The 27,426-nt window shown below is 39.2% G+C and overlaps 2 protein-coding genes across 7 annotated transcripts in view; one reads left to right on the forward strand and one right to left on the reverse strand.

The window, feature by feature from the left end:
- ZC3H11A (zinc finger CCCH-type containing 11A) overlaps positions 1-20,058 on the reverse strand; it is a 33,128-nt gene extending 13,070 nt beyond the window's left edge. For 2 of the 6 annotated variants that reach the window (XM_044445410.1, XM_044445400.1), the window contains exons 1-13: positions 13,880-20,058; positions 12,847-13,035; positions 10,875-10,994; positions 9,649-9,772; positions 8,247-8,450; positions 7,962-8,084; positions 6,805-6,885; positions 5,171-5,272; positions 4,400-4,462; positions 3,790-3,885; positions 2,731-2,796; positions 1,823-2,326; positions 535-614 (exon numbers count right to left, since the gene is read on the reverse strand). In XM_044445410.1, coding sequence (XP_044301345.1) covers positions 535-614; positions 1,823-2,326; positions 2,731-2,796; positions 3,790-3,885; positions 4,400-4,462; positions 5,171-5,272; positions 6,805-6,885; positions 7,962-8,084; positions 8,247-8,450; positions 9,649-9,772; positions 10,875-10,994; positions 12,847-12,900 — 1,617 coding nt within the window. In that variant the 5' untranslated portion in view covers positions 12,901-13,035; positions 13,880-20,058. The remainder of the gene's footprint in view (positions 1-534; positions 615-1,822; positions 2,327-2,730; positions 2,797-3,789; positions 3,886-4,399; positions 4,463-5,170; positions 5,273-6,804; positions 6,886-7,961; positions 8,085-8,246; positions 8,451-9,648; positions 9,773-10,874; positions 10,995-12,846; positions 13,036-13,879) is intronic. The other 4 variants (XM_044445384.1, XM_044445375.1, XM_044445392.1 and 1 more) reach the window with 4 other exon arrangements.
- A 132-nt stretch (positions 20,059-20,190) lies between these two features.
- On the forward strand, positions 20,191-25,264 carry SNRPE (small nuclear ribonucleoprotein polypeptide E). Its single transcript, XM_044445422.1, has 5 exons — positions 20,191-20,353; positions 21,452-21,478; positions 22,945-23,007; positions 24,592-24,670; positions 24,999-25,264. The coding sequence occupies exons 1-5, from the start codon at positions 20,300-20,302 to the stop codon at positions 25,052-25,054; spliced, it is 279 nt and encodes a 92-aa protein (XP_044301357.1). The 5' UTR covers positions 20,191-20,299; the 3' UTR covers positions 25,055-25,264.
- The last annotated feature ends 2,162 nt before the right edge of the window (positions 25,265-27,426 follow it).

A 27,426-nucleotide genomic window follows, 5' to 3' on the forward strand; every position in this document is an offset into this window, starting at 1 on the left:
TCCTTTTCTCCAGCCTGACCCTGTCTTCCCAGGGCTCTGCACCCATTCCCCCTGACCTCACCTTGCTCTAGAACATGACTGTCTTTCTGGAACTTGACCTGGGACTGTGCTCATGAACTGTGTCATATTGGACTTTGTTGCTTGACTCGATGGTCTGCTTTTTGACCCTGGAGTGTTAAAGAGATGTGCCTCCTGCCTCTGAACGCACTGCAGAACACCACCCTGTACCTGCACCATGGTCCCAGGATCCCGACCACAGAACCCTGCCACCCACACCCTGGACTTACACTCAGAGGCATAGCTGGTAGCATGGCATTCCATTCACAAGAGGCTACTGCTAGAATATATCGCACTGGGCTTGGCCTGCTAATTATTGACTCAAGTAACCAATGGTCTAAATGAGCCACACAGGATGAGAATGAGTATGTTGTTTATCACTGGTCAACCACTCTCATCTTAGGTACTTGCAAGTAGTTTCCTAACATACTGAATCCTAATGATGAGGTGCATGCACAATTACCAAGGTCCCCTCACCTTCACAGTAGCATCCACTGCGGAAGCTTTTGGAGAAGACTTCAGCTCCAGGGATGCTTTTTCTTCCTTTCCAGGGGCTGCTAAAACACAATACAAATGAAATTGTTTCTCTTGATGTCTAGAACTCTACACAGCTGTTTATTTCATTTTTATACTGCCAAATATAATGTATTGTATTTTTAATGTATTATATTATTTTAATGTATTATATTTTAATGTTTTGTGAGCCGCCCCGAGGCTTCGGCAAATGGGGCGGCATAGAAATTTTCTAAATAAATAAATAAACCAAGACTCTCTGTTTTCTGACTTGCGGGAATGGGTAGGTTAAGAAGGTGACCACCATATCCAGTAGTATGCTCAAATAACCTTCCCCTTTGCCCTATCACCAAGTTAGAGTGCATGCTCATGATCCTCTGGAAGCCCACAGGCATAATTCTGCTAAGTCAATGCTACAATTTAAGTGATGTTACACCACACAGTTCATAGGTTCAAATTTAATGTTCACAAGACATGAAAGTCTTCTAAAAGGTTGCAAGCAAGACATTCTTTCTAGGCTCTGAAACACCTGAAAGAGGCTCAGATGAACACATTCTACCCAGTCCTGGACCAAGTAAATGCACATCCTAGTGATAATCAAGTAGGTAATAACTCGTATTTACTGCATTGACTTTACTTCCAAGCTTTTTTGTCAGAAAGATTTGGTCTGGCATTAAAATTTATCACAGGTAATTCTCAAATAAGCTAGAAAGGTCAGGTGCCTCAAGGAGCTTGGATTTAAATCCAAGCTAGATGTTACTTCGGCAAATGTGTAGTTCCAGTTGCTGAAATATTAGGTAATTCCTTTCTGCTTTCAGAGCTGGAGAAGAGAATTTTTTAAATGCTGAGTAGAAAGGCCCATGCACAGAAGGCAGTTGCTTGGCACAGGAAAGCATTAATGTTAAAAGAAAACTGGGGGTCAGGGGCTCTGCATTTCTTAGTCCATCTAGCTTGTTTCTTAGCTACTACACCCAAGCAGAACAATTCGAAAAACAGAAAGCTAACATGGGTGAACCTCCATCACCTTTGCTCATGGCATTTCCACTACAGCTAAGATGCAATACTTAATCCCTGATATTGCTCTAATCTATGCACCAGGACAGAAGCCAAGTCTTTGAAAGGATTATCATCATGTCTATTCTTCTGTATAATCACCTGTTTCAACATGTGCCTGAGTGCAGCAGGTTCTGACTATTTAAAAGTCAAACAAAATGTACATGTATGAAGAATATGCACACATAATGTGTAGTACCTGCTGGCTTTGTCATGCTCAGCGGTCTCCTCCCAACTAGAGCTCGTTCAGGTTGCATCTGTGGCTTTGACATGCTTTCTGCACTTTGCTGCATTCGAAGTGCTTTTTCCTGCTTGATTTCCTCCAGAGTCTTGATGCGTACCTCAGCAAAGTCCTTGGTTTTGCCAGAAGGTTCCTCTAGGTTTCTTCTGCTAGACACAGCCGAAACTTGAGAGCACTGCTTCTGAGGCTCACACTCATGCTTTGGTTTGGTCGTGCTTTCTTTTTCAGCTTTTATCCGTTCCTCTTCCATTTGTCTCTGTTTTTTCTCAGCCAGGACTTCAGAAAAGGTTTTGATCCTGATTGCAGGAGATGGTTTTGCCACTAAACTGGAATCATCTGTGGTACAAGCAACTTCAATCTTGGGTTTGGACTGAGTTTCTCCCTTTCTTTGGCTAGCTTTCTCCAAACGGATTTCTTCCAGTGTTTTCACATGGATCTCACCCGCTGGTTTGGCAGCGTTCTCTACACCACCAGACAACAGCAGCAAAATATTCAGAAGAAGGAATAAACTTACATATTTACCTTGAGCATTACACCTCTATGTAGTTTTGTCATGAAAATATGAATATCATCCTGAGAGTTAATCCACCCTGCTATTGCATATCATAAATGGGAAGATGCATGTGTCATATTCTAACCCCTGCCAGATTTTCATATACTGAAGCAGCTCTCAGGATCTGAAGATATGTATTACAGATAGACGTCTTACGTCAGCAAGCACATGAGCTCGAAAGTCAGAAGTGTAAGAAAACAGAGCGATAAATTGCCTTTTATCTGATCAAGTCTAGGCGTGCACTAGGGCAGAGTCCACCTGCAGGAAAGGGTAAGAAAGGGGACTCTAAAGTATTCAGGAAAAAAAATGTTACCTGTTTCCATATTGTTCTGCTCTGACGGCAACCCTAGTCTCTCCTTAAGAGTTCTGGGAAATTGTACTGCAGAGAAAAAGAATAAATGATAAACAAAGTCTCCTATTTTTTTCTCCCACATCTTAACTTGGATGTGATTTTCTTGGAAAACAGACATTACATATGACTTCTTGCAATTTGTAAGGACCACTACAAATAAACTGAACTTAGATATTTCTTATTCCCTAATCCTTGTAACAATGAACAAGTTCAAGACTCTAAATCAAAGCATAACATTTGCATACCACATATATACACGGAAGTGTGCATGCTTTGCAGCCATTGTAGAATAATACTAGAGATCTTTACTGGCACAGAATGTGCACACAGGCTCTGTGTGGATAAATCAAGGCTGCACGCATGATTCGTTGTAATGCTTATACAAAGCTCTCTCATTCCTGACATTAAAAAGTAGTAATAAACATTTTTAAGCGCACAATCCTATAGCCCTTGGAGAGCATCCCAGGGATCACAAGATTTGTTAGAGTTGTTCCCAGCCAACAATGTACACAACCTGAGAACGGGGAAATCTGAATAGGAAACATTCCCCCCTGTCCCTTGCAGTGCTACAGAGAGAATCACAGTGGCATCCTCTCTTCATGTAAGAATGCAAATGAAGGAGAAGGGGGCAGGTAGACACCAAGATTTGCAGAATCCTGAAGCTTCCTAGCTCCCATGATTCTAACAGATGCACTCTAAAACGTTTCAAGAGAGGAGGACAGAGACATGAAGATCACTTCTGTTACTCCTTTTGCTCTGCTAGCTGGCAGAGCACTTGATACTCTGAGTACTCCTCCAGTAGGTAGTGCTGTGTCCTAAATAATCTGTTGAAAAGACTTGCAAATCCAAGAAAGACTAGGAAGGCAACTGTCATGTTTCATGATCACCACTGTCCTCAGGATCTTGTGAAAGGACTGGGTAGTTTAAAAAATTACTAGGAAAATGAGATTTTCAAAACTGAATAAAATTCTCTATAGCTAAAGAAAAGTAGAATACATTTTATTGATTTAAGAGTCATACCTTTCTTTGCTGTTTTGTCTGCATTCTCCAGGGAATCTATTTTTCTGCCCAGTCTTTCGGCAAGGCTGCGTTTTAACAGAAGACCACTCTCAGCAGCTTAGGGGAAAAAAAAGAAAAGAGTTAATTTTCATGATTGAGTTCTTAGCTTCTGGCTATAAAAGCATTACATTCGTACATTATACATGTTTCTAATAGCAATTATAGCTACTAGCAATTATATTTTTTATATTTCATATATGATACTGTAAGCTGTCCTGAGTAGGTATTTTGCCTAGAAAGGCAGGATAAAAAATTTTAATATCAAAATAATTATGCATACAAGAGCTATGCTTGAGCCCAAAAGGGTTTCAAAATGCTAGAAACAGCTAAATGGGATAAAACATGAGAAGCGTAATGCAAATCCTCCTTGTCACTTATCATACTCCGTGCCACAAAGGAATGGCATATGTTATCATACAGCTAATTGATTAAGTCACCCAAGTTCAAAACAAAAAAGAGAACAAAAGGAATACTATGTGCATGTAGGCACCTATAATGGGGAAAAAATCACTGCTGTACAGTAACAGTGAAGTGCAGGAAAGTATTTTTTTATTGGACACACAAATCTCACCTATGTGAGGCTTCCGTTTTCCCAGTCTCTCTGCAAGAGTCAATCTAATCCGAGGCTCCTCACCTAAGACAGTGAAGGCAAGAAAAAAATACTTTTCATTAAAATTTTGTTTTCCCTCACAGAATCCCTTTGGTAGGATTAGCAATCCACAAGGTAGCTTCTTTTCAAATGAACAAAAACTCACAGACAGCAACAATAATAATCTGCACAAAACCTAGAAACTTTGATCAAAAGTGTGACTAACAGTATAGTGCAGGAGGACTAGAATATAAAAGGACCTTATCTGGAGATGAGATGCAATTTAAACTGCCCATCTCATTAGGCTAAGAGAGTGATGTTGGGATCCAAGGGGTTTGGAGATTCACGGAAATCTTATTACATAAGCAGAATGGAGTGGGAGTAAAACTGGATAATAGCTAGATCTGGTCAGAAGAGCTAATGTGTCACCCTGGATTACAATGGGCATCAAAAATAGTTGCATTAGGAAACGGATGGATGGACTATTTGAAAAAGTAAGTGATTTATACTTAAAATAATACAAGGCATTCAAAAAAGATAAGTAATCAAAACTTATCAACATCAAGTCCCCCACTTTTACGACATGGTTCTATATCTGTTGAAAGAAGATAGGTTGCCAAATATATGAAAATGGGGTTACGGGGAGAATGGTAGTGAGAGTATCACTGCTTATCAAAAGACACGAACAAAATCTGCAGAAACAGTACCGCCTGAGGAATTTCTAAACAGAAGTTGAAGCTGAGGCACAGTTACCTTGCTTTGTAGATAAAGTTACTGTTCTGACCACAGTCCGTACATTTTCTTTCTCTGGACCTGGATGAACCTGGATTTGGCCAGTGACTTCAGAAGGGATGTCTAAAGAGAGCAAAATAAAGCAAGATGAAGCTTCATTTCTGCCAATATTTAGGATTTATATAGCAGTAATGGTGCAATCCTAAGCATATCCTATTAAGGAAGTTCTGTTGAACTCAGTAAAATATATTCCAGAATATGCAGGCCTACAACTGCACTGCAAATGTTCAAAGAAGTTTGCACATATTAGTAATCATTGAAACAGCTCTGTAAAATATCGTGGTTAGAGTGCCGGACTGGAGCCTGGGAGATCTTGGTTCTAGTCCTCACCCAGCCATGGAGCTAACTGGGTGACTATTGTTATGAGGATAAACAGCCTAACTCTCAGCCACATCACAGGGTTATTGTTATGAGGATAAAATGGAGCTATGTAAGCTGCCTTGGACTCCTCACAAGAAATAGCAATAATATACTTTCAATACCGCAGAAAGTAATGTCTTTCCTAGGAGTACCCTGTGAGTTTGCAATCAAAGTAACATTTCAATATGGGGCTTCTGGTCATACTTAACTACCACTTAACAACACTACAATTCATTACTAACCAAGCAAAACACCCACAAATACCCAAAGACTGTTAAAATGTCGAACTTCAAGTTGGTTAATACCCCATCCCAAAGTTATGGCAAGGCTTTGGGTTAGACAGAGTTAATTTCCCAGAAAAAAAAAGTTGCATTATAGAAAAGTTTCTGAAACAGATCTGCACAATCACAATGATTCAAAAGATGTAGGGGTTGTGACAATCCTCCCTATATTTCATCCCTCTTCTGTTCGTTGGACTTATTTGCATGCTTGGCCCTTGCTCAAGAATTGAGCTGAGCTGAGAAGAAGTCTACAAACTTTCATAGAATTTTGGTTGTACAACCAGAGACCTTCTTCCGTAGCACATAAAGCACAAAGAAAGGCTGCAAGTCACCTGCATGGAAAAGCACAGCATTCACACAGGACTCAATTCCTGGTGAGTGCCTGTGTGAACATCTGACATGCTCACCAGGAAATGGGACTTACAATAATGAGAAAGCAGGTCAGAGTCCAGAAGGCCAAGACCAGAGAATTGGATGGATTCCCACCCCCCAAAATGCACCCCTCACACATTCCTAAACAGAGGTAGACAAAATACAGAACAAATTTTGTAAGTCAGTTCTAACTGAAATTTAAAGATCACATTCCTGAAATGACTGCTGGAAGAGTTTGTGAAACAAAACAAAGCCAGATCACGATACAAGTAATGCTATCGGCTTTGAGCAGCTCTCCAAATTATTGTATTTTCCCACTAAGATGCATATAAACAGACACCTTTCCAGCTGTGTTATCCAATTTATATTTGCAATGCTCTTAGTTTAAATAAGGCAATAAGAGGAATAACATTACTGTTTACAAAGCACTAAAGCAAAAGCTAGTTAACAGCTCACACTGGACATCAATGCAGCAACACATTTTCTCAGAAACTGCCATGTTCAAGGTTTTCATATAAGGCACTGTAGGCTACCATCCAAACCACAAATATGGGGGGTGGGGGTAAGACATAGTCAACTCACCACTCTGTTGCTTTGACTTTTCCTTCATTTTCTTTGACTTGATTTCTTCAAGTGTTTTGATCCCAAAATTCAAACTATTATCTGAAAAATGTAGAATTCATATACATATGACAGATGTATACATATATCGAAGGAGTTAACATTTACTGTCTCTTTCAAATAGGGAGCCATAACAAGAAAACAAAGCTTAAAGCTAGATAATCTGCAGTACTTTAGTTTTTCCCCCCAAAAGTAGAAATTTCAATAATCTTGGAATTTCATGTTTGAAATTTTTGCTTGCTTTGAATCAATCACTCAAATTCATTTATTCCTAATGTACAAAGAACCTTTAAAGCCTTCATCTCGGTGTTCTTCAGGTATTTTAGGCTACAAGTCCCATTACCCCAGACTACTGGCCATGCCTGCTGATACCTATGCATGTTGAAGTCCGGAACATCTGGAGGGCACCAGTTTGCCTAACTTTGCCTTATTTCATTTATAATCAGAGTTTATCTGCAAAGTATATTAAGTGATTGTAATGCATCAAAGTATATGACCAAGAAGGGGTTCCTATATTCAAACTTAACACACTGTCTGTGTTGCATTTTTTTCAAACTTTAACCTTAGCACTATCACTAGAAATTAGCAGCTTCATTTCAATCCCAAACTAGACTTGCTATGGTTACAATGTTATTGTTAACATTAGGAGGTATGCAATTCCTCCAAATTCAGAAACAAGGTACCCTATGCACTGAGGTTGGTAGTTAAACATGCATGTCAGTTACCTATCTTTGTAAACAAAGATCCAGTCACACACCACATCCTACAGAGACTTTTCTTAAGTTTTAGTTTTTAACTGCATCCCCCAACAATAATGAAGTTAATACTTCAGTCACAAGAACTGAAATTTAAGCATATTCAACCAAACATAATCCAAATGCCAATTATGACATAAAATGACACAGTGGTACATGTTGCAAGATCACTGTTCATGGTTAAACAAGCCATGCTGCCTGGGTTCATAACAACATGCCAAGGAATCAGGCAAATGGTGCCTGCCACAGACCACAGCCTAAGCAAGCCACCATGGCCTGCTTAGCATGTACAGAATGTAAAAACCAGGTCACAGCCTTGCTGAAGGGCTACTCACTTCATCTGTCAACCGCATTGGTTCCTACCTTTATCTTGCTTTGCGCTGGTCACTGTTTTCCGAGTAGAAATTATTCGCAACCCGTTAGGAACTTCTGCAGAGGGTTGCTGAACTGGCATTTTAGATTCATCACCTTCTTCAGATAATTGATCTGAAAGGAACGATATTGTTAGTTAGATCTTAATCCTGCTTACTAGGAAATCCATTTAATTCATTGAGATCTCCCAAGTATACATAGTTTCCTTATGCCTACAGACACACACACTGCTACAAGAGAGAAATATCATGCTTTAAAAAACCGTATTTTGCTCACCATCATCATCCTCATCATCATCTGCAGCATTTATAACAACAGGTGGATGAGTGGGGCTGGGTACATTTTCAGAATTTTCCACCTTCATTACCCCACGCAATTGAGGGGATGGATTAGACTGAACAGAAAGCTTATTCTGCTGAAGTGAGATCTGTGTAGCCTTCATTTCTTCTTCTGCAGACTCAGTAACGTTTGGAAGAACAGCTTAAACAAAAACAAAACACCCTATGAACTATAAACTGAAAACCATTCTGTTACATCTAGCATTAGTAATCTATAAAGGAAACCCAATGAAAACAATAAAAAAAATTAGGCATGACTAATTTAGGTCCTATTGGTTTTGGTAGATCTAACTAAAGTCTGGATTCAACCCATTCACTACAATACACAGATTGTGGAACCTTTCTGTGTCCAAATTGCAATGAATTACCAATATTAGATATTTAATAAAGACTTCACATAGTTTTGACTAAATGACCACCAAACCAGTCTTATTCTTAACTTTAATGTAAATCTCAATTTCTAACATAAACATCTAGCTTCATAAGGTTGCATATGGGAAAATTTTCAACTGTAGTTAGGGCTTTGTTTAACAAAACACCTTTGTGGGGTGCTTCTAGCATTTTATATACAACTTATTCTCAAGTAAGCACTATCTGCTATAAGTTGTGCTTTAAACACAACTTGTTGTTGTTACTTGGTAAGTCGTGTCCGACCCATCGCGACCCCATGGACAACATTCCTCCAGGCCTTCCTGTCCTCCACCATCCCCCGGAGTCCACTTAAGCTCAAGCCGACTGCTTCTCATGTAAATTTTATTTAAGGTCTTTCGGTTGGAGAAATGAACTGCCTGACATACCAAATGAGCTAGATATGGTTCTCTTTAAAGTACCTGTAAAGGTATGACAATCTAAAGCATGGGTCCTCAAACTACGGATGTGGCCCGCCATGCCCATTTATCTGGCCCGCCATGCCCATTTGGACCTGCTGTGCCAGTGCACCCACATGTGCGCCTGCGGCCGCCCACCTCACTCCACGCATGGGGAGGCAGCAGTTTGCTCACTCGGAAAAAACGATCTGCAAGCGAGCAAGTCACTGCCTCGTGTGTCCACCTCACAGAGTGTGCCCGCCCCTGCCTCACCTTTCCTCACCATGTGCGCGTACCCACCCACCCCTCGCTGCGAGCCCTGCCTTTGCCTCAGCGCCTGCGCCGGTGTGCGCCACCCCCACTCCCGCCCCCACGCACCACCGGCACCACCTTTCCAGCCCGCGCCCAGCACTGGGACCTTTCAACTGGCCCTCTGGTTCAAAAGTTTCAGGACCCCGATCTAAAGTTACAGCATAAAACATTTTGTGGATGAGAAGTCCTACTGATATAATCTAGAAGCAAAATACAACTCACTCTTGCTTGGAGGTAAGAAAAGTCCATCCACAAAACGTCCCTTGTTGTGGTGGAAAGCACAGTTCAACTTCTGACAGCCCACAGGCTGATTTTCCCAGTAGCATGGAATCTCACTGCGTTTTTTCTGGAGATAAAATATAGGCTATAAATGTACACGATGAACAGCTACATGTCCACCATATCAGGTACCACTATTTGAGCCTAAGAGTTTTATCCCAGCCTAAGAGTTTTATTAGGAAAAATGGCAAAACAAACATAATTCTACATCCATAGTTTAAAAATATCACCTACTTCTTTAGGGACAGTCAGCCAACTATGATGTGATCATTTAAATCAGAGCAACCTGAAACTACAGATAGCACATGATCTTCATTCATGCGCTAGGTTATTTAGGCACCTATCACTCAGATTTCTGAAAAGCAGCTCTTTAGAGATTAAGAACTCTTTTGAGTGCAACAGAATGGTACACAGAAATGCAGCAGGCAGAAGAATCAGCAACACACATATGGTGCACATGTAAAACTGATTCTGCTGATACATGGGGCATTTTAGATTCTGGCCAATTATTTTTCAACTCTCCCATTGTTATTTTTTCTTCCAAATTCTACTGCCTGCTACAGCTTCTTTTAAAATAGATGAAAGCTGAAAATAAAGAAAAGTGTTAAAAACCAGATAGCATGCTGAACTGTAGGCTGATTCTGTCATAATACTTCTTGTCTGTATAAATCACCCGGTAGGTTATCAAGCACATTTTCATGTGTGCATAAACAGAAATTGTTGCAGGCTATTAACTGTAACACTTTATTCTTTATTATCACCCTAAAAAAATTTCTCCAAATTAGAATAAAGCTAGAAAGATACTTAACTAAGATCTATGGTGACTTCTCATATAACCATCCATGTTGCATTAAGAGTTGCAGTCTTGACCCTGTGCTCTCAAACTACCGTGAACAGTCTTTTAAAAGACATCTCTGTACTTGTATTCAAACAAAGTAGGAGTTATCAAAATAACCTTGCAAACTAAAAACTTTGCATATTTTCATTTTAGGCATAGTAACTTGCTAACTCTAAATCATGTTCATATCTTCGTATCTCTTCGGCAAAAGGCTCCATACCAAAAATACCACAGCCCAGCTAGTGTCAACAATACAAGTTTTTCTTTTACAAACACAGGCTAATGTAATATTACACATGCTTCTTAATTATAAAGTTAAGAAAGCACTTACATCAATCTCCATGTGTCTAAACCGGCAAATACTCCTGAAGCATCGCCCTTCCTGCCAGAGCACACAGACAGTTTCATTCCCCAGGGCAGCTTCACAATGACGGAAGGGGCAACTGTCACCCTATGGAAGACAAAAGGAAAAAACAACAAGAAAACCCTTAGGAGGAAAATCCAACACTGCACTAAGTGGACTGCAGCATCAACAATGGGATTTTTCTCTCCAATCCCCCTGCACCTTCCTCAAATTATTCTCCCAAGCTTCCCAATGTTGAACGGTGGGAAGACGGAAGGAGTGGAAGAATTGCCCTTTTTCTGCTGTTGGAAAATGTTCCATCAAGAAGTGGCTACTTGAATTCAACCCCAAAATGAGGAAATTTCCAAACCAACCAACCATGTTCTAAATAAGGTTTAAAACCAGGATTCTCCCTAGCAAAGTGCCAGTTATGGTACTAGGTAGGATGTGAGCGAGAGGAAGGGCCTATATTGTGCTAAGGAAGAGAGCCATTGAACCTAGGTATCAGAAGTGTAAGAAGTACCTAGGTGTCAGAAGGTATAGAGCATATTTTGCTCCTGCCTCAAAACTGTGACTGAGTAAAATGTCTAATTCTACTCCACTGGAGTGAATGCAACCATTAATTCATCTCAAAGTCAGGAAGTGAAGGGTGGCACCCAGGGGAACCTGTAGGCTAAGTATGCCTTGTACCACTAATGAGAGAACCCATTTTATTGTTTCTCAACTGCATCCAACATTACAGCCCATTTTCTTTTCCTGGGGAACAAGATGGATACCAACAAGAACCAAACCCACCCAAAGTGCAGGCTCTCACACATCTGTCTACATAATTTCGACCCAGCTTATGTTTCTTGGCAACTCTAGAATTTGTATATATAAAAACTAGTTCTTAGATTTCATCTGACAAAGAGATGAGTAAAATATCAGTGTGGAATGCCCACAAGGTCATTAGAAAGCAGAGAAACAAAAGAGAAATCAGAAATAACAAGCCCAGTAAGAAAAAGTAACCAGTAAGGTTTTGCAGGAGATGCTGAACCTCAGGCCTGGAAATCAAACTGCATCCTCATGCTCCAGAATTCCTAAGATGGCCCATCCTCCCTTTTTCCCTATCACAAATCGTTTGGTGATTTCATGGTTTCATTTGCGCAGATTTTCTTCATTCTAAATGAAAAATTCTACACTAAAATAAGCTGTTACTTTGATCCCACCCACCCCTGGAATGTGGCAACTGACAGCTTCTCCTAAACTGTGTTTAATTCTCAGGCTGGAAGAGTTTTGTTGCCCCTGTTTTAAAAGCTTTGCATCAATACTGTGTGAATGACTTGCTTCAGACAAAATGACAGTCCATCATCCATTAATTTTTTCCTCAGGGTGAAAAGGTATATGCCATCCACCAGTATGAATATAGAAGTCCCAGTCAGGAATTGCTGTCATGTTATGTGAACCCAGGTGGCAGAGGCTGAGGACTGACTAGCCCTGACTAGCCCTCTCATAATCCATGCTCTGTTTGAGAGTTCAGTAAATGTTCTTTAATCCTCAAATAATCTTTCATCCAGGTTTTTATGACACAAGCCAAGAAAACCCCTGGATGGGGCCTGAATATTTCTAGTGGAAACTGGCACATACCCCAACTTCTCATGAGTAAATTAACACACAATGCTGTGTTGTGTCATGCAAACTAGCTTAATAAGTTACACAAAAAGCATCTGGTAAAAGAGACATACATTACTTAGAAACATGCCTAATATTACCAAGATTTAATGGAATGCATTTTCTATTTCTGACTATAACTCTGATGACTTGATTACAACTTTGCATAATTTTCACGACATTACTAATAAAGCCACTAAATTATCAGTAAGCAGAGAGTAATGCCTTCACTTGATTTTATCAGGCTACATTCTATTTGCAACAATACAAACATAATTAGCAAAGATGGAAGCAGCAGGAAATTACAAACCTTGGTACATGTGGAGTAAAAATAAAAGTAACAATCGTCTCCTTGATTAGACATCCTGTGCTGAATCTTTACTGCAAACTTATCGTGGAAAGCCTAATAGCTGAATTCTCAGTGATGGCTGGGTGCAGCTTCGTTTGGGCTGGAAATCTTCTATTGGCTGGATTTACTGTTATCTTCTTTTAATATAATCTTAGAAACAGTAGAAAAAGAGAATCAAAAAAGTCTTCACTTGAGTTATCAGAAGGTTCATTACTCTTTTAGTGTCAATGCCAATGAAAAAGTTCTGAAGTCTTTAAAGTCCTAAAGGCAGACAAAATTCCACTTCTATACAGGCTTGGTATTACTAGTTCCCAATTTACAAACAAACCAATCTGCATTTCTTCCAATTTCCTAGTGCTTTTCACATCAGGGTAGATAACAGGCAGTCTGTGGTCCATATTCATATTCACCCCTGTTCTTAAGTAGACCTGCACCAGCCTCTAGCAAAAAATAAAAAGGCTTTTTGCCTAAAATGTTGGTGGCAAACTGCTATGGAGGCTTAAGTTTTTATGATGGTTTATTGCCAAAACATCTTTGGCTAGCCACTCACTGCTTGGGAAGGGGTAGAAAATGGCCCCAGACTCTGACAAAGTTGCCCATCCCTGGTTTACAGAGTTATATCAGCATTAAGGCCCTAATCCTGCAATAAACTTAAAAATGAAATTTCATATTTGGCAATGAATAGGAAACCTAAATTACAGAAAAATTACAGAAATATCATTACAAAAGGATTCTGTCTGATTTCTATCATACCACAATTGCAATACCAATACTTCACACAGACATATAAGGCACATCTGTGATTGGGACGTGTGCAGAGCTAAATGATCAGAGAAACATTCAAACATGCTATTGGAAAAACTTCAGCTTCTAGTGAAAACTACCACTAACTAGTGGTTTAACAGTGATTTACATAGAAACTGCTGAAGCACAGCTAAATTCTAAAGTGCACTTCCCCAACCTTCACAAATGAATACACTTTTCACTGATATACCTTGATAAGTTCAGCAAATAACTATCTTCAAAGACTTCCAGCTATTTTTCTCCTGTAGGTCGAATCAACACTCAATCCGTGAATTGATAACAATGGGATAGAAACTTTTCTTCCTCACATTGCCAAGGAAACACATGTCATCCTCATTCAAAATTCAAACAGAGGGTGAATTACAACTATTGGAGAAAGCAAGTCCATCTGAATGGTCAGGAAGGCTGAAGACAGTGAAGTTTAATTGCCTCTTCAAAATAAACAGTTCATTTAAAGATGAACTTGCGTTTCAAAGTGGCTGCAAAGAAGAAGCTGGACATCTTCTACAGCCGGTAAATTTAACTTTTTTTTTTTTTTTTTTTTTTTAATTAAAACACACTGTTTCAATTTCTGGTCTTCAAGATTTCTTCACCTATTGGAAAAAAGGAAAAATCTTCCCCGATCTTTATTAAATGTATAGTAAAAAAAACTTGTATGTATAAACTTAAATATGTATATACACATATATATGCTGCCTTACATATGTGTTTATACATGCATCAATATATATACAAGTACAGCAGTAAAAGGCTATGTTGCAACTGAAAAGAGTTCAATATGGGAAGTCAGAGTGGTTAATTTTTCATACAAATCTATATTTTAGCCAATTGTTTACCATACATGTATAAGCGCCAACAGTTACAATGCACATACTCTTAGACACAGGGTACACACATGATGTATGTAGCTGTAAGTTTTAAGAACTAATTTTAGACAAATTGGATTGCAGTGAATTTTATGCAAAAAACAACTGCGTTATAGCTCTTGAAAATAAACAGGTGCGGATGCATAAAATCAAGGAAATTTAATCATTTAATTTTGCTTTCAAGATATTCCATTTCTTTTCTTCAGTGCCTGCTTTTGTTCTGTCACCCCAAACATCCCTGCAAAGATTTATCATAAGGCACAACTTTTCAGTGATAAGGTTGAAAGGATGCAGCAAGTCCAACAGCCTTTCAAGTGATGTATCCCCACCATGATGTGATCAAAATAAAAATGTCTTTACTGCAAGACACTGATTTCTCTTTAAAATTTATTTTGAAAGCATGCAGTTTCTTGCACTTGAAGAACACAGGTCTGGAACCTTTTACTTACAAAATGACTTGCATATTTTAAATAATTTTGGCATGTTATTTCTCCAACTCTAATGAACAGAGAAAAGGATCTGTTTTTGTTTTTAAATTCATGTTGAATCAGGATCAGAAATCTACCATCTACAGCAACACATTTTGGTTACTTGCTTGTATTTCCGCCCCCCCTCCTTTTCTGAGACTTAAGCTTGATTTGCTTACATTAATTAATAATGGGGTTTCAAAAGGTGTAAACTACATTAAGGAATTATGTGTGTCGAATTCATATTACCACTATTTGCCACAATTCAATATTACTCCACAAATAAATCTGGGGGGAAATTGTGGGTAATGAATCAACTGAAAACCTTTTAGCTACACTGTTTCATATCATATTTCTCCCAACTGGAAAAATGGTCAAAACACACCCGCAAATCAGAAGCAAATGAACTTAACATATTTCCATTTTGCAAATACATAAAAATGTATTTATCTCTTCCATATAAGGTGTAATTTCTGTACACATACTGTATCTATTATATGACACAGCATGTTTGGTTTATTCAGCTATAAATTCCAGTTCAACACTTGTTAAAAAGCATTTTGGTTATCTGCCATGATTTAAATACATACAGCACTTCTAACCGATAACATTATCAGGTGAAAAATCTCAGCTGTTTAAATCAAGAAAATGAAATGAATGATTTGTCCACCTTTTTCTGTAAAAATAATGGGAGTAACTCTGGTGTAGTCTGATAGTTGGAATAGTATTTCAAAGCCAATTAGTTTCTCAAGATAGTATTGCCAATCCTGATGAAGCTTAAGATGTATTGAGATGGTACAAAAGCTTGCAGAGTCAACTGATTATTGGCTAACTACTTCCAGAAATATAAACCGAATAATTTAAGCAGAAAATCTGTTCATACTGTCCAATGGACACTTCAACTAGCAAACACATGCCTGACTCACTGAGGATGCGGTAAGATGTTCTGAAGTCCATAAACCAGCTGGTTCTAATGATAAAAATAGAAAGCAACATCCAACTGTCCTGAATAACAGAAATAAATCTAGCTCACAATTTCATGGCAGTGAGAAGCCTGATGCACATCAAAGTGAAAGGAGTGAATGAAGATTATATACAAAATAGTTCTCTTTATCTTAAGAAATCTGCTCAATAGTCTAAACCTTAAGCAAACTTGTGTTCAGAGTCCAAAACTCTTGTGATATTGACACTGAAGATCAAGCAACTGAGATAATTTATGCCTGCTTGGGCCAATGCCAACCAATTGCTCAGCTTCTTCCACCAAAATATAGATTTCTGTTAATTGCACTTGCCTAAAAACTGCCCTTTGAAATGGTCTATAGCAGTAGCTGGTGGCATCAACAGCATTTGGTAGGTATTAAAATCCCCAGAATACGCTTATGATTAGTGGTGTAAGTTTTGACAACCATAGTCCAAAGATGTCCAGATGCTGCCTCCCCAATAATGCATCTGTAACTTCCATGATTGTACTTTGAAGCTGCAATGCCACACACATATTTAGGAGTAAGAGCCATTTGACTTGACAAGGCCTACTTCATGCATTGGATTGCACAGTGAGGATAGTATATCTTATTCTCCAAAGCAGGAATCTAGGAGTAGGAGGCCAAGCACAGGCCTCATCCAAGAATCAGTTTCAGTCTTGAAAAACACACCATCCAGTGAGCTAAAGCTACAATGGCACCTTTGATTTGAAAGCTCTTCTTCATTTTTTGTAAGATCAGAATGATGGTCCAAGAGCAGCACTTGAGTCTGCAACCTTTTCAAACAGCTCAGGGATGTCTCATACACATAAGCCATCATAAGCCCTAGCCATTTCTGTATTGCCTTTTAGCAGCACTACAAAATTTAAAGGAGTTTCCACAGAGAAGCTATGGCTTCTTTTAAGTACAGTTGTGAAAGATGGTTAAGAAGCTTTACTCTTCAACTATTTGATAGATTTTAACTGACTGGCTGAAATAGTGACTAATTGCTCTAGCATCTACTGACATACTCTTAATCATTTTGTGTTCAGGATTTGTCCTGGATGAATACATGAAATACTTATAAACAATACATAAGAACAGTGCATGAACAAGACTAGAGCCTCTTACTGAATAAATGTCTTCAAGTCTGCCCTTAGAAAGAAAGAAGGGGAGAGGAGAAACTAGGAAAAGTCACATTCCAACTGTTGTGAAGTCTTATAAAGTACAATTGCTGTACAATATTTTGCAATATTCATAGTAATGTGTACTTTCTAAAACTTTTCCAGCACTATATAAGCTGAAAAGGGGAGGTGCTGTTCTTAAAAAATGCAGAGCGGAACATAAAACTATCAGCAAATCATGGGTAAATTGCATTTGAAAATCTAAATGAATTTGTTTCTTTACAGATTTCTCTAAAGTCAAGAAAATCTTTTCTTTCCCAGCACTGTACAAAATAAACGGTGCCATTGTCTTGAAAAATGATACGGGAAACACTACTCTGGTGATATTTGCATAAAAATTTGAAAAAACATCAACTTCTGCTCCATTCATCTCACTGCTACATTCAGTTAGGTTGGCCAGAATTCAGTGAAAAGGATTATGCAGACAACAGAAAAACAGATATGTGGACCATTAACAGTCCAGAAACAAAAACATATCCTTCACCTACCCTTTAGGGATCCTATCTTTTAAAAAACCTGATGTTTCAGGTCAAAAGGCATATTAGGCTTCAGTGTAGAAAAAGTTCCAGGCAGTGCTATGTCTTTCCCCAATTTCTGGCATATGGATGTGATGGTCAATTTTGTTACCTTCTGTAAGTAAGCTGTGTTTTCTCCAGACAAATAAAAAGCTGCAGTAGTAAGATAAACATCATTGGCAAATCTTATAAAATTATCTTCCTCAGTAGAATCCTTTCACATCACATCATTTTTCCTCCTAGTACTGCCAGAATGTTAGTCCGTTGACTCTACCATACCATCTCTGCTAATATGAATATCGGATGAACTGGTTCTGGCCGTCAAAAGCTTTTGAAATAAAATATTGACTGGTCTTTAAAATGCCATAAGAACCTGTTGTTTTGTTGAACCATACTAATATAGCTACCATCTGGAAGAGACATATTGGGAATACATTCCAAACTGCTAATGTATTCTACTTCCAAGAAGATGGGTGAAAGGTCACAGTTATCATCAAAAAGGCCACTCAAATTGTCTTTTGGGACAGCCCAAAAGCCCGTTCTGCTTGGGCAAACTGCTGAAGAATCGATGATCCAACAATAGTGTCTGTCTTGCCACAGCCAACCCTTTATTTTAAATATAAGCATATTTAAAAATTAACCTGGAATAAATGTAGACAATGGATGAAGTTCTAAAATCTCCTGACACAACTTGTAAAATGCCTTGCTTCAGAGCAATAGGCCACTCTTAGTCCTAATCCCCCACTCCCAACATTTTTAGCAAACTGCCTTCTCTGGCAGACTGGGCATTGGAATCGAGCAACAGCTCCTTTGTCACTTAAAAGTAAAGTACTTCATATTTGCACATCAGGATGAATACAGAAAGAGACACTAAATTAGCAGGTGTTCATTTTCATTCTGTACCAAATGTGCAAAGGATTTAATATATGTATTATAAAGGCCATTATGCATAGATTCACTCTTATATAAAATTTATAACAAACCTTTCTCTTTCCTCCATTATACCACAACATATTTTAGAAGCAAAGGCTCCTCAGTTGGAAGACCCATCATCTAATTTATCAATAAAATTGTTGCCTAGGTCATTTGGGTACTAGAGATACTCCATATTCCCATATTCTGTCTTCACTAAAGTAGCAATCTCCATGAAACTTAATATGATCAGAAAGCAACAGTTCTGTTTTCCATGACATTTTATTATTGGATTCAAAATTAGTTATCTTAGGTTAACTCACACACTAGGTGCATAGTTCAATCTTTCAAGTACAGCATGTACCATGTTAATAAACTGTTTTAGAAATTAGTATCAATGTCACCAAGTAAATGCAGTGATAGCCAATGTATTTATATGTTTGCCTGAAAAACCTTATTTTAATACTGTCTTTTAGATGGCTTCCCATAGTGCAATACCCTATGCCAACTACAGAAAAAACCAGAATTACTCAAGCTCCTAATTTTTGATACTTTTGGGATTCAACTGAATGAGACGTCAGAGAGTAGTATCAAATCGAAGGAATAAGCTGAGCTTTTAAATACTCAAATGAAAATTTGCAGGTTGAGGGAAGAATGTTTCAAGAAATAGGCAGCCTGGGACTTTTACTTTGCCCTACTTTTACCATCTTTGGCTGATAAATTTGAACAACTTTTATCCTTCCAACTAATCCTTCCCTTTACTAGATTTTCACAAGAAAGTCGAGAGAAACAACGGATTCTTTAGACGAATTTTAGAAAGAATAGCAACAGGGGCTCTGAGATCACAGAAAAATCAAAAAGAAAGTGGTAATATGGATTCCACGATTATAAAAAGCAAAATGAAGCAGAAGAGACTTCTTTCGAGGTGATGGTGGGGAAAGAGCCGAATTGGTGCGGCAGATTATAAATAAATAAATAAATAAAAACGAAGACGAGGTAAACAACCTCGTAGAAGGGCTAGGAATACGCGCTTAACAAAGCAAAACAGCACAGCGAAAGCGTAAATAAGAGCAGGCCCCGAGGGAGGCAGGAAGATGACAGGCCTCAAAAGTAAATATTTTATGGCCGATTACCAGGCCACGGGCCTACGGGAAGCTGCCCCCGTCGAGGGAAAACACACCAAATTATACACAAGATAGCCCCTATGCATATGTATGCAGCTGGGAGAGGGTGGAGGGAACCCGGACCCTTGTCACCCGCGCGCAGGGACTTTACCGAGCCCCGAAAAGGAGCCGCTGCCAACGAGTCGTCTGTCCTCGAGCCACCGAGCCTTCCTCTATTCTCCCTGGACAGGAGGCAGGACTCAAGCCGTTGGCGTCAACTGCTCCACTGCCCTCCCCCAAGATGGCGCCTGAACGCGAGATCTACCAGTCCTGCCCGCAAGTATCATGGCAGAAACGGGAAGGTGGGAGAAAAAGAGAAAAGAGAACGAACCTTCGAATCACGTGATCCTCCGGCTGTCATTATGATAGAAACGGCATACCATACGCAATTTCCGCTGCGTGGCGGAAGTTCTCCAGCTACGTCGGCGGAGCGTGATTCGCGCGCGTGCGTGCGAAAGAAAGAAGTTGAAGCGGGCTGCTCGCTGTTGGTCGTCGTTGAGTGTCGAAACGACTTTCTGTGCGGTCCCCGATCCAGGTTTCGGCCATGGCGTATCGCGGACAGGGCCAAAAGGTTCAGAAGGTGATGGTCCAGCCCATCGTATCCTTCCGCTGGGTCGCGGGAAGCAAGCCTGGCGGGGCCTGCGGAAACTGAGGGAAGGGCCTGATGGACAACGCGCGCGGCGGGTGGGGAGGCCGGGGTTGTAGCGATGGAGGCAGATGGAAGAGTGGCGGGAGGCGACGCGAACACGTATTCCTGCACACATTTAAACGGAGAATAAGCCCTGTAGCTCGTAGCTTTTCCTGGGGACTGCGTAGGATTGTGCTGTTAAGAGTTAGGACGACGGGAGCTTGAGGAGACGGCCACCCCTCCGATTTAAATTGAGGTTTCCTGACCTACGGTCTCCCTTTGTCCTTCAAAGTGGCTTCTGGCTTTTATCATGTTTTAATTTCGTTTTTAATCCCTGCGTGATGCCCGACAGAATTTCTTTTCTGGAGCAGCCTGTATAACTTGTATTAGGGCATTAGTCCCGCGCGTGTTAAGAGGAAATAAAGGTCTGCAATCCCAAGCATGCGCCAGTTAGTAATGCTTTTTCTTGTCTAAACTTCTATAGCGTTGTCCCTTTAATGGATAAAATGGATGAGATCTATGAGAAAGCGTTGTTACAATAACTAGAAGTTGAAATTCATTTATGTAGCATAGTGCTTAGTTGGACTGTGCTTCAAGTTCACTTTCCTACTATAGATGGCACACCTTCACCCTAATTGACATAGGTATATTAGAGATTTTTGGGGACTAAATTAGAGTGGTTGAGAGAAGTGCTTGGAGAAAGATGGGGCATAAATGTAACAAGCAATAACACGTGGGGATAGATGTGGCTTATTAGATTGGGGAAATAGTTATTTCAGCTCTTGGTTCCAGCATTAAGTAGATGGGGAACCTCAGCCAGCATGGAATGTACTTACCACATACTGCAGAAGATGTAGGTAGCAGTAATACTCTATTGGTTTCTGTAGGATTGGGTTTGGTGATGGATGTGGTAGCTGTTTTTAGTAGCTGCTGAAGGCATACCAATTTGTGACTCCTAAACTGTTTGCTTTAGATAGTGTTGGGAGGAGGTTGTTCTAATATTAGTCGTAATATACTTGCTAGGTGCTTCTTTTTGTAATTTGTTTTTCCTTAAGTCACTTGTTCTAGAACCTCATCTTCAGATACCTTCAGAATGTAAGTAAAAACTTTTTTTCCTTCTTTAATGTATGTATTTGACCAACATGTTATTTCTGTACATCTTGTTTTGTTCAGAGGAAGGGAACTCTTTATGTCACATCTGTCTGAAGCTAAATTTTAATGGAAAATGGCTCAAGAAGCTGTATTTCATCTTTCTTTTTGGTTGGTTGTTTTTAAACAAACACAAATTTTATGTGGCTATGTGTTTACTTATGGCTAAAAACAATAAAAATGGTGATGGCACTAGAACAAAACATAATGCATTTCCCCAGAAGCCTAAAAACAGTACTATTATGAGACAGGAAAAAACTCTTTAACAGCTCAACAATCAAAAGACCTATTAAAATAAAAAGTGGTGAAAAGCCATCATGGAGGGGTATTAGCAGGGAGTTCCAAAATCTTGGTGTTGCCACCTAAGAAGGTCAGTAGTTTTGCATGCCTCCTTGAATAGATGTTCTAATAATTTTAATGTATTTGAAATATACATATTGCTACGTCTACTTTGTCATTTATTATAGCTCTCGAAAAGGATTCTGAGCTTGACCTTTACTTTTCAGCATGCAGAAAGTAGAAAGTAATTTTGATTTTTTTATCATGAACAACTCACTTCTGACGTGATTATCATCCTGGTTGTCAAATTGAGTCTTTTGGGCATAATTCGGGGTATTGGTGTTTAGACATAAAGTCTGTGCTCAGAAGAAAAGTTATAAGTCTCTCCATGCATTGAAACAGGCAGGAGCCTTTCCAAAGTATAATGTGGCATAAAATGAATCCTCTCCTCACTTTTCTGCAATTCATCAAGAAATGGGGAGCTGCATGCTGCTCAATGCCCTTCCTAGAAATCCTGAGCCATAGCAAAACAGGATTTGTGAGGAAATCAAAATATAGATAATATTTCCTTAGCAAACCCATATATTGCATCATGTACAACATTTGACATATTTGAGATTTACAGAGCAATCCTATGCATGCTTAGTAATAAGTAAGAGCCACTCTGTTTAATACAGCTTACTCCCAGTTAAGCACATAAGATTATATTCTCAAATATTAATACCTTTGGTATGTACCTATGAAAATAGTTTGAATGCCAGAAAGAGAGAGATGGAAAGTGTTACACACTATACTTCCTAGGCACATGTGTATCAGTTTTTGCTATCTGAGGAAACAAACATTGAAAATAGTAACTGTTACAGTAAACAAAATTGTTATTTGGTGTGACAGTCTTATAGGGCCAGCAGTATATATATACTGAGCTAAACTTCATAACAACATTGCAGACTTTTGGAGTATTATGTCTGTGTCTAGTATACACAAATTATTCTTTTCTAATGGTATAGATGGTTTTCTAATGATTTGCATCTCTAGCTCTGCCTTACCAAAGAACCAGGACATTGGCCCCATGCAAATTAATTTGCCTGATTGGAACACCTATTCAGGAAGCTTCTTCTCTGTTTACTTTGCAGAGGTCCAGGATTCAAGTGTGGCTGTATGAACAGGTGAACATGCGAATAGAAGGCTGTATTATTGTGAGTATTGCAATCTCTCACTCACCAACAAACATACTTACTTTCACTTTTCCTAAACGCTTCTTTTCCTAAAAAAAAATCATGCAAGTAACCTGCAAGTGAATTTTGTATCTTCACTTCTAACAAAGATGAAGCAAGTACATTAAATAAGCATGTTTTTGCCTGGTGCACAGGATTTTATAATCTTGCTTACTCAACTCACCATGGCAAGAGGGGAGCCAGGCTGTGGTAAGTAAGATGAACCCAAGCTTCCTTCTGAGCCAGAGAACTGAACACTAGTCAGTACTGATCTAGACAGATTGGTGGTCTGTATCTCTATTTTTGACACTTATATGCCAGCCTGTAAAGTTCCCTGGATAATGTACCATAAACATAAGAGCCAATTTGGTGTAATGATTAAAAGTGCAGTACTGGGACTCAGGTGATCTGGGTTTTAGTCCTGCTTAGCCATGGAGCCAACTGGGTGACTTTGGGCCAGTCCCAAACTTTCAGGCCAACCTGCCTCACAGGATTAAGAAAAGGAAGACCATATGTGAGATGGATTGATTCCATAAAGGAAGCCACAACCTTGACTTTGCAAGACGTGAGCGGGGTTGTCATGGATCAAATGTTTTGGAAGGCTTTCATTCATGGTGTCTCCTTAGGTCAGAGATGACTTGGCAGCATGTATCAAGAACAAATTTCATTACTTTTTTATAACCTTTTCTGTTGTGTTACTGATCTTGTGTATTACAGTGGTTTTAACTATTCTCATTTGGAAACTTGTGAATTAAAATTAAAGGGCAGGGCTACATTGACTCAAATGATCACACAGAAGGTGATGGTCTTATTGTTTGAAGCCCAACACTTGGAAGTCATTGTCGTTCAGCCCTATGCTCTGCTCACTTGTAGGAAAAAAGTGGGACACATGCCAAAGGAAGTAGATGCACATATGGGATACACTCCAGAGTCCCTACATACCCAGCTGCTGGTTAGACATTTGCTTGTTGAGCACACAAGCTTATAAAGGGTTTTAAGCAAAATCAATTAAATATGCTTATTGTGAATCCTATGTTATCAACTGATTGCCAGGCTTGTGAGGGGAATTGAGAATGGGGCTTACGTCTCCATCCACATCTCTCCCTGTTTTCTACCATTGTTCATGCAGGCAAAGACCTGCCTAGGGTTATTTTCATTTCATAAAGGACAACTTACTTTCACATGAATGTTGATTCATTGTAGGTCCTTCTCTGGGTCCCCTCACCTTTAGAAGTTGGTGGGTACCTACTGAGGATGGAACATGGTTGTAGATGATCTTGTTCCAAATGAACCTCAGTTTCCATGGTGATTCATCTGCTACCAACTTTTAGTCACCAGACCAAAACTTTATTTCACTGCACCTTTAACTGACTTATGACACTGTAATTTTTGGAAGCCACTATGGAAATCTTGAATAATTGAAAGGTAAAAATAAATAGATAAAATAAGAGTAGTTGAAACAAAAAACTGTGTGTGATGAGGTTTGACAATTTGACTACATCCACTGCTGGATTTCTTCCCGCTCTTGTTATATGGGAATTTGCTAACTTTTGTTTTGGCTCATAGGGGTTTGATGAATATATGAACCTGGTTCTGGATGATGCAGAGGAGATTCATTCCAAGACAAAATCAAGGAAACAGCTGGGTGAGTATAATTTTGTTTATAGCGGCCACCACCCATCCTTCTCTTTTGTCATTTGTTTTATAATGCATCCTATCCTGGAGTATTACTGAGATCATTTAAAAGGACAAATTAATACTTAATTGGGCCATGAGGATGTAAAGTAGGACAAGGGAGAATCGGATAGTTTAATATAAATGTTACATATTTTGCCAACTTGCATAATATTGATGGTACATGTTCAGTACAGAAGACAGCATGATAATGCAGATTGTACATTTAACTGGAAATTGAATAAATAGGAAATGTATTTTATTCACATAGCTCTAATAAGTGTTATTTTCCATTACAGGTCGAATCATGTTAAAAGGGGACAATATTACTCTTCTACAAAGTGTTTCTAACTAGAAATTGTTATCCAGTGTACTCTGATTATTATTTTTATCTTTAAACTGCAGAAGAAAGTATGTGGTACTTAATGTTGTCTCTTCCCAAGTTCTACCCTGGTGTCTGAGAAGTGAGAGAAGAATGAAGCAAGTTATGCTTATGAACTTTTCAATAACTTTTTTATATTGGTGTGGAGCTCTAGTTCTTTCTAAATAAAAAATATTAGTAAAACTGTCTTATTAAAGCCTTCTATACTGAAATCTTCAGTTCAGTAATAACATGCAGTCCAGTCTGTACTAACAGTAAAATGTTGCACTAGAAGATTTAAATATTTTAAAGTAACAAATACTAGCCAAGGGACTTAGCAGCTCCTGGAGGGAGCAGATCCTAGTTGGTGTAATACACAGAAAGAAACATGGTACCTTTGAAGTTGAAGATCTGTTTAACCCTATTAGAGAGGTTGCAAACTTCCAAAATGTATAGTGGTCAAGAATTAGTAATGCACATCTTTCCCACTGATATTCTCTTGATGGCTAGATGATTGAATACATCAGGAGAAAGTTCATACATCAATACATTTGTGTATGCTTTTATGGAAACACCAATCAAAGTAGTTAGCAACAAAAAAGAAATATAAATTGCAAACTAGTAAAACATAGTAAAATCCCAAACAACTGAAACAATAGATGGGCATGGAAATTTTGACTGAAGTTCTTAACTAATACTTTGTTTTTTTCTGAGGCAGTTTGAAAAAGTTTTTTTTTTAATTTGGAAGTCTTGATCTTGTTCAGTTTTGTGAACGTAGTGTTCCTTCATAGCTGTGGGTTTTGATTTTTGTTAGATTTTTGCACTGTATCCAGTTGAACTTTGCTTATATCTTCTCTGTGCAAAGTCACCTCCCAGATCACTGAGAAGCTACAGTATGTGGCCTGCATATTATGGAAATCCCATAGTTGCCTTTTCTTCATTTCTGCATATGCAGCTTATTAAGAACTTAATTAAGAAAATTGCTATGCAGAATACTAAAGTCAGGACTACTGCCTAGAAATAATTGGATGAGAAGTCATCAACCTGATTTTTGTTATTGACATTTTACCAGGATTGACAAATAGCTATTAAACCAGGAGAATATCCATAATGCAATTTCTCCTGATAACCAACGCTGTTTTTCAGTTAAAATATATCAGGAAGTCTAATCATGTTATGGTTTGACTCTCTGGCTATATTCAAGCATAGCAACAAGCCATGGCAGGAATGCAGGAAGCATGGTAAGTTTGGTTATCCTGAATCATTATAGAGAACCAAGGTAAGTTTTCTACATTTCCACATTGCTTGTCATGATTTTCTGCACTCTTTTATGTGCTCCCTGCCATTCCTATCTTGCTTCTGGCATCCCTAAGGGCTATCAACTATCAAACCCCATCGTCCATAATCCCCACAGCTGCAGGACAAACACATTCCTTCTGGCCAGCCTGAAGAAATTCGCAGGCCTTTGCATACAAGCACTCCCATGGGAAACTCTTCCCACCAGGAAACACCACCTCTATCCCTGACACAGGTGCCCATGCTAATGTGCCTGGGCTCAGGGAGGCAGTCTCTGGCAATGAGTGCAAGTCTGCACATGGGGCGGGGGTGGGTGGACGCAAGTGCAAGTGGGGAGGTGTGGGTGTGCTTGCATGTTGACACAGCAGGGAGCATTCCTGTAGTGCACTTCTAGCACGTATGCAGTTGCTCCACGAAGCATCAGGAAAAAATGACCCAAAAGGCAGCCAACTCAGACCATGCCAATGAAGGAAAGGTGGGCAGGAACAGTGCACACTGGGGTTGGTTTTCAGCCAGGGTACTGATGGGATACATGCTGCCATTTGAAGGGGACATGAAGTCACTTGGAACTACTCATAAGTAGCTACTTCGTGACCATATGAATGCAGGACACAAGGTAAAAAAGGTAACTTCATGGTTCTTGGTGCCGTGTGTGAATATAACTTCTGCCAGCTACATTGAGCTGTCCATGGTTTGGCATGTTTTTCAGTAGGCAGACAGCATCTAGCTGTGGTATGCAGCCTTTTCCATGCTGAAGGCTGCATATGCTGAAGACTTGGGGGGGCGTGCAAGTACATATGTATGTGTGTGCATCCCAGCAACCTTGATACTCTAGGAACTAGCAGAAAGTAAAAAGGAAATAATGGCATTGAGAAGGCTAGGTACCCTTAGCTACAGACTGTGTACCCCTGTTCTAACTGGCTACAACAGAGTCTGATATTACAAGGAACTCTTGATATTTTACTGTTCAGAATCATCTTGGCTTCATGAGAACTGTAGCTGAAGAAAAACAGGAATAATTCAAAACAAGATTTTTAGGTGAAGGGAGAGTGGAATCTGGCTTACTTAAA

This window comes from Varanus komodoensis, unplaced genomic scaffold, assembly GCF_004798865.1.
Source record: "Varanus komodoensis strain SLA01 unplaced genomic scaffold, ASM479886v1 scaffold1, whole genome shotgun sequence".
In the NCBI taxonomy this organism is placed as follows: Eukaryota; Metazoa; Chordata; class Lepidosauria; order Squamata; family Varanidae; genus Varanus; species Varanus komodoensis.